This window comes from Paralichthys olivaceus, chromosome 20 (genome assembly GCF_024713975.1).
Source record: "Paralichthys olivaceus isolate ysfri-2021 chromosome 20, ASM2471397v2, whole genome shotgun sequence".
Lineage (NCBI taxonomy): Eukaryota > Metazoa > Chordata > Actinopteri > Pleuronectiformes > Paralichthyidae > Paralichthys > Paralichthys olivaceus.
Window position 1 is genome coordinate 16,412,635 of NC_091112.1, and position 13,237 is coordinate 16,425,871.

A 13,237-nucleotide genomic window follows, 5' to 3' on the forward strand; every position below is an offset into this window, starting at 1 on the left:
TTGTTCCATCAGGAAGAGGAGCTACGGCAGAGCGGCGAGGCCAAATACCACCACCTAAATGAAGACCTGCACGTTCTCATCGAGGTGTTCGCCCCGCCTGCTGAGGCCTACGCCAGGATGGGTCACGCTCTGGAGGAGATCAAGAAGTTTCTCATACCAGTGCGTTCCCTTGTCTCTCCACACACGCACAGCGATTTTACTGATCTAGTCCTTTTTCCTCCTTCTGAACCCTTTTGCTTTGCTGCTGCTCTTTGGCTCAGACCGACTCATTCTCAGCCTCTCACAGGGAATCCAGTAAAAACAGCAGAGACAACCTGCTCTTTCACTCACTCTCTGTCTGTAACTTGCACTGTATTTCTGTCAGGGCTGTCGGAGTATGTATCTCTCTCTCTCTGTGTGTGTGTGTGTGTGTGTGTGTGATTTTGGTTAATGAGTATAAGAAAAATTTAGGGGCATGGGAGGGGATTTTGTCCTGTATCAGCCAAACCCTGGTTGGCAGGGGCAGGCAGCATGGAGCTTATTTACTCTTCCTCCATTCATTATGGATGATCTTTCCAACGCTTAAAGCTATGATGATTTACATCTCATCATCTATTATCCCCCACCGACCCCCCACTCCATGTTACTCTTCTCGCTGTGGCCGTAAAACATATTTATCAATAGAGCAGACACATGACAATCATATCAATCGTTTTAAGATTAAAGACCTATTTCCGTGTTAATTATCTATGTGTTTTTTAGTGGAAATTTAGTGGAAAAACAACAACTGTGTGAGAAGATAAAGGCAAATGCGATTCCGGAAATTTATCAGCAGGAAATCTGAAATGTTTAGCTGCCTCAGGAACAGCGGTCACGGCAGTACTGTAAAGTACATTAATTAGATATTCCCGGGGCTGTAGCCTTGGAGATAAAGGACGTAATTTAATACAGAGTAACTGCTGCCTGTGTGTTAGTGTGTGTGAACATGTTGCCTCTCTGTGTGCAGGATTACAATGATGAGATCAGACAGGCCCAGCTGCAGGAGCTCACGTACCTGAATGGTGGCTCGGAGGATGCCAAGGTGCCGTCGGTGAGGGGCAAGTCAGCCGTCCGTGGAAGAGGGACACCTGTTCCGGGGCCTCCCAGGTAATCCGCTTCCATGCGTGTGTTTGTGTGTGAATGTATATGCATGTGTTATGCACACACCTTGGTTCCGCCGGGGACCACGTATTATTTACAGTAAAGGAGCTACTGGGAAGGCAGAGTTTTTCACTGTAAATGGATGTGTACGGTGTCCTGTTGCAATTCCAGAGTTAATGGTATCATTTAGAGTTAGAGCACATTTACGACTGCCTGTGTCTGCTACAATAATACGAGTGATAAATTCTTCTCCCTTGTGCTGTTTTTATAATAGAACACACACATGTCACATTAAAGTTTACTATGTTTTTTAGGCTTTATTTCTTGATAGAGACCTTCCAATTTTTTTTCTCTCTGCATGCGTACAGGTCTGGTTGTTTGTGCTCAAATGACTAAACAATTTGGGCCAGATTTACTAAATGTGTCAGTGCAAATGTTGGCAGTGGTTGTAATGTGTTGGCTCTTGATTTACGAAGGCAGCAGCTCATTACGCAGTCAGCTCCTGAACTGGTCCTGGGACGGCACTGCAGGAGCCGGCTGCAAGTGAAAGCAGCTCAAAGGCGCAGGTCAGACTGTGAAATGGCAAACCAGCAAGTTTGCCAGGTTTAAAAAAGATAATACAAAGATAACCTTGTGATCTCGACTCCACAACATTTAGTTAGCTCAGTCAGACAACTCAGGTTCAAACGTTTACTTCAACAGTAGAACAGGTTCATCACTCCCCCTGATATGATTACATAGATATGATGGGAGTGATGAGCAAATACTTGCAACCCCCCAGTCGCATGCTGGGGTGGTGGAGGGGCTGAAGCCACTGGCAGCAATACTGACGCAGCAGCATGGAAAGCAAAGGGAGTGATGGGAAATTTTCTCTGCTAGAGTTGGCTGCCTGAACTAGCTCCATTTAAACTCCAAATGCAGAAAATAATATATTCCCTGACAAAAATAGAGGTGACACTCTCTTTGACTTCATTTCGTGAGTAATTAAAGAAAGAAATGAATATAGGGTGTTGAAGAAGGCATGGTCGAAGCCCCAGCTCTGAGCGTGCAGCAGGTGGAGAAACAGAAGGTGTATTATTACAGCACATGACAACACTTTCAAATGCATTACATAAACAAAACTTGTATAAGCAGCAGTGGTGCATCCTGTAGGATTCATAACACAGTCATTGGGATCATTCACAACTTCCTCTTTTGGTCCAGACCTTTAGACTCTCTTGGTTCTTCAGTCTGAACCAAAATATGAAGGGTGAAAGGTTTCTAGCGACCACGCTCCAAATGGATCCAAATTTAGTCCCACCAAAAGCGGTGGTCTCTGTTCAGATCAAATGAATCACGATTTAGGTAATTTACAGTGTGAACACTTTTTATGGATAGTTCAGAATTATAGACCAGTTACAGGAAGTTGAGACCGCATTGAAGAATTGAAGAAGAAAAAGAAGTGTCTCGCAGGATTGCTTGCATTTAAAGACGACAATGTTCATTTCGCACATTTGAACTAACCCTAACCCTGAAGCTGGTAGTAATAACAATGATATTGAACTGGTTCATTCATTGTCTACATTCACACAGAGAGATACTACCCACCGAGTCGACAACTTGACCCCATCAGATCCACACCAATCAATGACAAGTATCAGTAGATGCAACCCAAGATAACGATGACAGGATGCACGTACGTCATACAAGATTGTCCACTCTCTAAAATTGCAAAGCCATATCAAAACTAACCGGATCAAATATATTAAGTGTAACAAAGACATGATTCCTGGTTTGGATTTTCAGGTTTAAAAATGCCCGCTGTCAAGTTCACATTTATGTTTAATGAACACCAGCCACAACCCACTGCCAAACTCTACTTACTGGTACAATATAATAATTAATTAATCATCAGATTTAGTTAAAGGTATTTCTTATCTGTTTACTGATGCATTGCATATATTTATGCTGTGATTATAAATCAAAAGCCCAAAAAATTTGAACAATGGTGAAGCCACTGTGATTCCCGTCCGGGGAAATGAGCCATTTCTGGAGGCACAGACTCTCGACACCCTCTGTTATTTAAGACTTGTTGGTGTTGGCTGACTGACGGCGAGCACAGTATATCAAATTGTACCAGCACAAACTGATAAAGGACAAATAAAACTTCAAAGAGACCAGACAAAGACTTCCTGTTTAATGTGAAGCGTTATCGCTCCCTCTCTGTAGAAGTTGTTTCTCAGAATGAATGGCAGCAAAAACTGCTTCTTCTGAAGGCAGGAAAATGAGCCCTGATATTCCTAACTATTCTGACTGTGTGCAGACCTCAGCAGGAATTACACAGAAGAGGAGAAAATATAGATGATTGACATGAAACTACAAACCAAAGCACCGAGGCTATCTCTTTAAAGTTGCACTGTGCGACTTTGCAAATGGCTGATGATTTAATGAACTTACCGGGATGTTTTCTGTGCACCAAAGTGATTGCAACGAGACAGGTTATACATCTAATGCCAGCGAGTCCAGTTTTCCCTGGACTGAGCAGCCAGAAATGATTGTGAAAGTTCAATTACGAAACACATTAAATCTTTTCTTTTCTTTCAACGATCACTGTCACACCCATTGGCTTCTCTCCATTCATTTATTTCCCTCCTTCCCTATCATTCTGTACACTAAAAATAAAATAGCACGCTCTTCTTCCATTCACTGTTCACTGTTTACGGTCCGACTAGTTTTTTTAAGTCGAATGTTTCTCGGCATAAAACACAAACAGCACTACGCTAGGTGTTATGAGCTGGATGGTGATTTTGGCTTATCTCTCTTAACAGCTGTCTGCTTTTGATTGTAAATAATTAAAAAGCCAGCAGCCAATGAATTTTGGTCTCTTTAATTTAACCAAAGCAGAAGTCCTCCAGCCCCAACATCTTTCGCCTTCAAATTTTGCATATTCATACATGTGGAATCTGTTCATAAAGGTTACATACGTAGTTTGTTCATTTTATTGCAGAGTTTATTTCCCCTGTGTTTGTCCCTTAAGCATTGCATGGTAAGCTAGCATGGCACATTATCAAGAAAAAACCGCTGCGTGACCATCAAGTGATGAAGGAACTTGTACATGTGAGTGCTCAGTCTCAAACTTGAGCTCCTCCCTACACTGAATATTCATTATGCTTATGGTGTTAAGTGTTCGCAGTGGTTTGTTAAGAATATAACTTACCTGTACACAAACCAGGACAGAGATGTCAAACTACCTGGCCACTGCAGGGGGTCGCCTTCTCTGGGGGTGCGGCTTGAACACTAGGTGAGAAAATAAAATACATATGTTTTATTCAGCAGTAAGGTTGAAGTGAAAACAATCTAAAGCCGAGCAGCTCGTCTTTCCCTGCTGTTTATTGTTCCTGTCATCAAGCATGCTCTGCATAATTTCACATGTTGTTAATGGTAGCGTGCCTGGAAAACCATATAGCTCTGCTTGCCCGAGAGATCAGTAGCATTAATTCAAAACTGCAAAGTAATCAGCTGTCCTCTGCTGTTGAAACAATTTATCCTGTTGGTCAGGATGTTTTTAGAGTCAGACACAGGCAACCTGGTGTCACATGTGCTTGTTAAATGTTAAATGTGACAGACTTAGACAATTAATGCTTTTTTCAGGCTTGTTGTAAACTCAATCCATTATATTAAAATTATTGTGACTCTTGTAAATTATATTCAGTCCTGGTTGATTTGGTGACAGTTTTTAAAGTTGCAGTTGAATACAGCTGTTGCAACTAAACAGCATCATTGTGATTTAACATACATACTAACCAAAATCTGATTTCATGCTTTACACAAGTAGCAAGCAGGGCACGGTCACCCAGTTGGTAGTCTGGGCATTTTTGTTTGCACTGAAAGTCCTCATCTAACAGCTGACTCCAGGCGCTCCATCCTAATCCATTGGTCCCATACATCCAAATTGGGTGAAAGGCAGATGACACCCAGGTTGCCAACATGCAAAGACAACACAACCATTCACACTCACACCGAAGTTAATTTAGTGTCTCCATCAGCACGACTTTGGATTGTGGAAGGTATAGTCAAAGTACCTGGAGTAAAACCCTTGCAGACACGAGGAGAACCAGCCGAAGGGGAAGTCAAACCGGGAACCCTCTTGCTGTGAGGGAACAGTGCTAACCACTCTGCGACCATGCTGCCCTCCATTGCTCCCAGGAATATTTAAAACAGATCCACTGTCAACAAATGCCAAAATGAGTGTAATATATCTGAAGCTAGTGACTTAACAGAGGTCTGAGATGGCTGTATGAAAGTGAACAGTGAGGCTGTAACTATCATGACAAAGTAAAACTGGATTATATGCTGCATAGTTTACTCTGAATCCTTGGAATCCAGCCGACTGACAATGAATACAAAATAAGAAGCCATAATTTACTTACTGGAAAAATAATAATCCATACAAACATTGATCCTCTGCTCGAGTTGCTTATAGGAAATATTTGCTCCGTGTGTGCTGCGTTGAATTAGGTTAGTCTGGTCATTAAGGGAGCAGGAAGCCTTCATAGCACAACAGCACCGATTGTAAATACTGTCTCGTAGTGCACCACTGTGCAGTGACTGGCGTCCATACACATTAGCAGAGCTAGGCCAGTTTTGCATAAAAGCCTTTATATGCAAAAGATGTCCAGTAGATGCTTCAATCCCTGTGGAACCATGCTAATTCCAGCTCCTCTGAGACCTCACAGGACTACAAATAAAGATACTCACGACCATTAAAAGACTCCAACACTCAACGCATCCACGCTGCGCTGTAAAAATGAAGCATTTGTTTATTCTTTGTTTTTAAAAGAAAACACGCTCCTTTCATCAGATTTCGAGATAAACAAGGTCACCGGGATGTGGTGTTTGTATTGCTCTGAGTCAGAATAATAATTGGCCGTGCTTTAAATTACACTGTAATTAGCATTTACCATGCCTAATTTGAGTGTGATAAGACACAAGTCCCACAGGCTCCTGCACAGGAAGTAGCATGCAGTTTAATACATAGTCGCGCTCACATGTGCTTGATTTTGATCAGCGCCAACTTCTCAACTTGCTGTCACATATTCCTCTCTGCTTTTGCCTTTGACTTGAACTGCTGCTGGATAAGAAGCTCTTAAAGGAGTATAAACTCTTTTTTTTTTTAATTCTCCGCTTGAGGGCTGCCCGATTTCTATCCAGTAAACATCTATCGCTTTCCTCGTTAGTCAGAAAATTAGAGATTTCAGTTGGTGGGGTGTTTTTTTGTCCCTCTGCCCCAAATCTGTGAAGATCCACCACTGCAGTGTGCCTCACCGCTGAAATGAGAGCACAGAATGTGAAAATGACCTGAAGAGTAACCTTGGTGGTTTTCTGCGGCTGCTACAGATCAGTTAACTGCTTTTAAAAGAAAGCTCAGTCGGCGTTTAAATCCCAAACAAGGTTTCACCAAACCACAAGGTCAGACTGCCTTTCATTTCCAACAGAGGAGCTTGACTTTGCTTCCATTTTGATTACAGAGCAGGATTGACTCATGGGTTCTGTGTTAATTCATCTAGATGTCTGTAGAGATCAATATCAACACCGTGGCTGTTTCTCTGCAGGGATACATACTTCTTACCTCATTGTTAAAGGTCAGACACAGACATTTGCACTGCAAGATCTAAAGCAGGTTTTAAAATAAAATAAAATAAAAATTGTTTGTTGTTTAGTGGTTTTTGGTTTATTTCAAGACTGAAAATATAAATGTTCACAACCACGCTGCACGACACATCCGTCACTGAAGTGGCAGAAACATGTTTTTTCCATATACATTTTCTTTAATAGACAGGAAAGCAATTCAGCCACAAGAAATGTGTTTGAGAAATGGATGTGACTCATTTTTTTCCCGACTGGAGAAACTTGCCCTCCATCCTCGCTGTTCCTCTCGCTCCACCTACACATATTACCTGACACTGAATGTATCAAATTCATCAAATTGTTCTGGCCAATGTAGCAAATCATTTGCTGGAGTGGAGGTAGAGAGGACAGCTCGACTACAAATATAAGTTACTGCAGCTCATCATAAAGACGTGGAGTGCGGTGGACATCACGTATTGATGATATCATATAGTATCTCTGTTATAGTATCCTTTTAGTGCTTCATTGTTTCACCATGTTTAGTAAGAAGAGAGTGTTTTAGATGTTATCTGATACATCCAGCCTGTGAATACATGACTATTTCTCGCTCCAAATAAATATATTTAAAAAAATGCTCTTTCATCTAAACCCGGCGCGGATGTTTGTGTCTTGTGTCAGGAGTCGAGGAGGAGTTCCTTCCCTGCATGCTGCTGTGCCCAGAGGAGCAGCACCCAGAGGAGCCCCGCTCAGCCGCGCCCCATCCTCCAGAGGGAGGGGGGTGCAGAGAGCCAGAGGTGCCCCACCAGCTGCTGGATACCGACCAGCTCCTCCCATAGTCCAGGAAACATATGGAGAATATGTGAGTATCAAAACTCTGTATGTCAATCGAGGTCAAGTCCAATTCACTGTTGAGACATGTAAAATAAACCAGGTATCCCAGTGCCAACTGGTCAGCTGACTGAGTTACTGTAGCGAGTAGATCCCTCCCTCACTGACAGTTAGTCTTTTTGAGCTCATAGTCTGTGACAGACGTCGTTATTGTCTGATAGACTTGGGATGGCGCTTAGAACTTGTTCTCACTGGCCATGAATATATTTCAACAGAACGTGTTACAGCAGCCTTCATGGACTCCTGCAGGTCAAACATCCCGAACCAAACACATAAAACATTTATTTATTTTGTAGAAACACAGTAGAGACAGACTCGAAGAAGCTCACTCGTCTAGCAACATAACTAGGCTACAAATAACCCATAATGCAACACTGCAAGAGACAGTAGTTACACTCCTATTTTGTCCATTGAAAAGGAATGCATGGTGCAATGAATGGACACATTCATTGTGTAGTCTAAAATATAAGACATGCCCCACTTTTTTAAACTACCACTCAGAAAAAATAAAAGTCTTAAATGTCTGTTGTGTTATATTCAGGCCAACACAAAATCCCCTCTGTCCTGAGAAGTAAAGAAGAGAGCTCTAAACATAGATTGTCCAGTTCATTCGGTTTAGATGCTGAAAAACACTGCAAACATAGTTACACTTCTCAGAGAGTTAAAGTTAAAGGTGTTTACAAAGACAAAGAAACGCTCCTTGTTAAACGTGTGGAGTATTCCTTTTCATAATACTAAAATGATCAAGAGTAAGAAAACAGATTATCAATGAGAGATGTTCATTGTTATAACGAGATTGTTATTATGACGTTTATATTATCATGTAAGATGTATCTAACTAAAAAACTTAACCTGTTCTAACCTGAATGACACATTAAAGTTCATACGAGCCTGATTTTTTCATCATGATCCATGAATTATTCTTTTTTGTGCAACTTTGTTCATACACAAACAAAAAATAAAAACCAACCAACAAACGGACAGAGGTGAAAACATAACCTCCATAGCAGACGTAACAATACAATACTTATCTTGTTGTAACACGAAACATTTTACCTAACAATGTAGTAACTTAGCATATATTGTCATGACATTAAAGTTGACTGAATTTATAAATGTGTGCGGAGAACGGATAAATTCAGGATATGGCTCATTTAGTTAATCCCTAAATCCATAAAGCTAATCCCTTTTAATTAATTAAAATCCCTTTTGACTGACATAGAACAGCATGAATATGTTTTCTTTGAATTGATTCCTTTTGTAGATGTCCTTGACCTTCTTTTTGTACATTGTTTAGTGTTGTTTATTTGTATTGTTTTACTGTAATCAGGTTATGCTCGTATGCGAGAGCCAGTTCTAAACATAAAGCTTACAATCATAATAAAAGTATAAGAATTTACACAATTTAAGTTCTACTTCATGCTCGTTGAGACAAGGTTGATGATGTTGTGAAGGATAAGTCAGACCCTGAGAAGTAAGCGTCATTTCCCACTGATAAACTGGGGGTAGACTAATTTGTGTAATTTGTCTGTCTTTACTCAACACCAGGAGGGTATCGACACTTAAACAAATGCCTCACTGTACTTTGGATCACAGCATGCAAGCATGGATGCAGCGGGCATCCATGCTCTTCCACCTGATCCATAAAAAATAATGCTACCTCCAGAGAGGCACACTCTTCTTTATAACAGCTCCATTACCATTCTATAATGTTCTCAGTGTAGTGATACAATACTGTTCACTGTGAACCCACACATTATGTAGAACCTGAAATACAGTATGTAACTTTCCTGCATTCAAATGTCATATAATTACTGCACCTATATTACATATGTCTAGTTATATTATCCAAAATCTTGATCTTGACCTTAATATTTTTAAGAAGGTTTCCTTACACAGTTTACAGCTTCCGTTCTCTGAGATTTTTTTCTGATCTTGGCAAAATGTTTGTGCAATGAAATATTGTGAAATAGATCGATATTCAAACAAATCGAATGAATCGAACTAAGCCCTAGTTAAGAAATTACCAATGCATATGGTAACATTCAAGAAAAGGTAAATTAGGTGAATTGCTGCGGTGCCAATAGGCACAGTGAAAAACTGTGGGTGCACCTAAATTCTGTGCTGGTGCACTCAAATGAAAACGTTAGGCGCACCAGTGCAACTAATGTTAAAAGTTAGAACAAAAAGTTATAAATTACTTTTTAATTTATTATATCAGATCATTTGTATGCACTAATTTCTCTATACAGAGGTTAAATTCTTTAACGTAAAGAGTAATTTTTAAAAAACCTTTGTAAGTCAAATTTTCGCCATTGGGGCAGTTGTCAGTTGGTTGGAGTTATTAGTGTGTGACACATGGAAGACCTTGATTGACAGCCAGTGTGAAAGAGAGCAGCTTAAAAAAAGAGGGCAATGCACTTAAGAATGGATGATAACAAGGGTTTTGCATGGATAAGAATACAGGTGTGGCTCTGGCAGAAGACTTTTGAAAACCACTGACCTACATCACTACATATGTCTATATATGAGAAAGTATGATGCTTTCTGTCATTTCAGCAAAATAAATGCATGAGTAGTAAGACATTAGCCTAAATTCAACCGTGGAACACTGCTCAGCCAATCATATTGAGGTGTGTCTGCACACATCGAGTGTTAGCATAAAGTGATTTTGTTATTGTAGTCATTAGTTTTGTGGCTCACCTGCACAGTCTTGTGGGAACCTGGCTCTAATATCAACAGCTGCCAGAGACGAATATATTAGGCTTAGCGTCAGAGCCTTTGTGCATCCGCCAAGAGAGTCTCCTGCACCACTGTCAAGGCAAGTTCCCCCTAGGACACCAGCATCAACATTGCATATTTAGCAGATAGAAGCAGAGGGGAGATGGCCCATGTTGGAAAATTGCCCCGGCAGCCCATACCTAACCACATCTGACAGGTTTATTCAAAGGTTGCAATTCAAATGCGTGGAGGTCGTTGAGAATGACTCCTGGACCAGCTGTTTCCCATCATTGTCACAGTTGTAAACTGCATCCCCCAACACCTGCACCTGTGTATCTGAGTGGGGGGAAGAAAAAAAAGGACCCCCAGCATCTGCCAGATGATAAATCTAACCACATCGCTGCAAATTAGAGGCTGATGAGTTGCTCTGTATTATGTGAATACATAGCCATCCCACGACAAGTGTTCTCCATCGGGTGCTAACAAATAGGCTCTTGTATTCATCAATGAAATGACAAAGAGATGTTTCTTGCTCACATTTGTCGCCTTCATTTATCGCTGCTTACAGCTCACGCTCTGTTTTTCCCGCGCAGCACCGCCACAGGCCAAAGCATGTGTTCAGCTGGAGGCATTTTCTTCTTCTCTCTTGTTCAGACAAAAGAGACCCGCTGTGGGTTACCTCTTGATGGTTTTTGTCATAGTAAAGCAGGGTGTAGTTTCTTTGTCTTACATAATCCACCTCTTTTAAAGCTTCTGTTTGTACTAGACGCATCACTATCAAATTACTCTGGGTCTAATTGTTACCAAACAAAATCACAGAAATGTTATTACCCCATGATCCATTCTTGGCAGCCCCATCAGTCTTTGTTGTTACTATGATCGCAGCCAAATCTTATTTCACATAACTCATTAGGGGCATTGAGGTCTGTGTCGTACCTGCTGCTAATGCCATTGGAGAAGAATTAAACATGATGTAATTCTCAAGTCATAAATGAGGTAACACATCATCTTTCCGAGCACTTTGAGTGTTGCCTATGTGGAAACAGGAGCACAGCAAAGTAGCAGAACTTCATTTGCTGAATCTAAAACGATATGCTTGTGTAACTGTGTCTGTTTCTGTTTACACGGAAGCTTAATGTGCTCTGGGTGTGAGGACAAAGACATGTACAATGCACATGGGGTGGCATTATTTATGTTAAATCCTCCAGATACAATAATCCATTCTGAGCGTAGTGGCTCCTTGCTGACTGTTGCTGCAGTAAAAAAAAAAAAAAAAAAACCTCAACCCCCTCAGGCACTTCTCCACATGTCCGGCCCTGTTGAGGGCCAAGCGTTGTTAATTGAATTGTCTTCTCTATGGCTCTGTCCTTGTAGTCGTTTTAATCTGAATTGGGTGTAATGGGTAGGAAAATATTTCACATACACTCATAAAAAGGCTTCGACCCAACTGGTGTGGCAGACAAGACCAGTCATGAAGATAAGATTGAAACCTCTTCATGTGGGACAAAACCTGCCATTTATAATAATTGCAGAGAAAATGTCATTATTTTTTTATCTCTTGCTAATGTGAATCATCTACATTTTCCTCCACGATTCACACATCTCAGTAATTCCCTGTTAATTTTTTTTTTGTAAACAAAGCTGTAATTTGTTTTTGTCGAGCAAATTATTTTTATTAGACATGCCTCCATGCAGCATGGCTCTATGGAAGCCAATGGCAGAGTGTGGGTGATAACACAACTTTTGAACAGACTGAAATATCTCAATGGTTGGTATGTAGTGGTATGTAGTAGTACCACATGCCTCTGTGGGGGTAATTCAGGGGTTAATCTGGCGAGCACCTTGTTGATTATAGGTTTTCAATCCAATAAATACATGTTGTACATGTGTAATTCAAATTTCTTTACTTTTATACACATTTACAAAATTTATTCAACTACAAAACTTTTCTAAATGGACAGAAAAGGTACAAAAGACTGTCGGGATACCAAATGGGTTGGGCTCTCTTCAGGCAGAGTAAAAGCCAAATTCCAGTCTGTTCAGCCGTCTGAGATATTCTGTCTGAAAAAAGATGAATGCAGCTACTTTTTCCAGATTAGAGACCAAGATGACCGAGGGTTACAAGTATGCAATAATTCGTTTTCTCCCATGGTGTCTCATTGTGCTTTTACTGTTAAGAAGTTAATAGCAGTGTTTGGCACAGCTGTATGGAGGCAAGCCATTTTTCTTTCAACAGATGGTATCATAATTTTGCCGTCTGGGTAGAACAAGGCTTTTTTCTCTTTTGATTTGCTTAATTCTCTTGCTTTGTTGCTTGCATTTGTGACACCTTTTGGGGTTTTTTTTGCAGAGGCCGCGTAGCCACGATTTCATGATGCAAGTGCAGTGTGGCGTCAAACTCATTTGGATTAAGTACAGTGTGCAGGGAACAAATCCAGTGCCTGAAAAGCCGGCTCTGGGCGTCAGTGTCATCCTATCTGTTACAGTGATATTGTAGAGCACAGTGGAGCGGCTGTGATACTGCTGTTGTAACATGCAGTGCCAGGCCCTCTGTAAGTCTTCAGTGGCCTCAGAGGCCAGTCCTTATCTTTTAACAACACGCCTCTCAGCCATCCACTGGCATACAAATGAAAGACTCACTTAGGGGGCTGATCTCTTTCTCCCTTCTCTGTCTCTGCTCCCCTCCCTCAACCTCTCACTGTCACACTAATCCTGTTTAGTGTTGGAAATGCAGCACTGTGGTGTCATTGCACCATTGTGCCTTCCAAGATATTCCCAGGAAGCGATATATCAATACGAGCAGATGAGATATGATATAAAGCCTCACTGGCGTGTCACGTGTGGCACCAATGAAATCATTTTAAATGTGCCAACATGATTTATAAACCCAAGCATGTTTCTC

The 13,237-nt window shown here is 41.0% G+C and overlaps 1 protein-coding gene and 1 long non-coding RNA gene across 3 annotated transcripts in view; one reads left to right on the plus strand and one right to left on the minus strand.

Moving 5' to 3' along the window:
* The window catches only part of khdrbs3 (KH domain containing, RNA binding, signal transduction associated 3), a 112,228-nt gene that overhangs the window by 67,629 nt on the left and 31,362 nt on the right, over positions 1–13,237 (plus strand). For both annotated transcript variants that reach the window (XR_002202853.2, XM_020090525.2), the window contains exons 4-6: positions 13–159; positions 986–1,125; positions 7,405–7,585. Coding sequence is in view for 1 of the 2 variants with exons in the window: in XM_020090525.2 (XP_019946084.1) it covers positions 13–159; positions 986–1,125; positions 7,405–7,585 (468 nt within the window). In the remaining variant the exon portion in view is untranslated. The remainder of the gene's footprint in view (positions 1–12; positions 160–985; positions 1,126–7,404; positions 7,586–13,237) is intronic.
* Positions 1,138–13,237, minus strand: part of LOC138405941 (uncharacterized) — a 132,619-nt gene continuing 120,519 nt past the window's right edge. Inside the window, exons 3-4 of the long non-coding RNA XR_011239603.1 lie at positions 4,316–4,395; positions 1,138–1,691 (exon numbers count right to left, since the gene is read on the minus strand). This is a non-coding gene — a long non-coding RNA (uncharacterized lncRNA). The remainder of the gene's footprint in view (positions 1,692–4,315; positions 4,396–13,237) is intronic.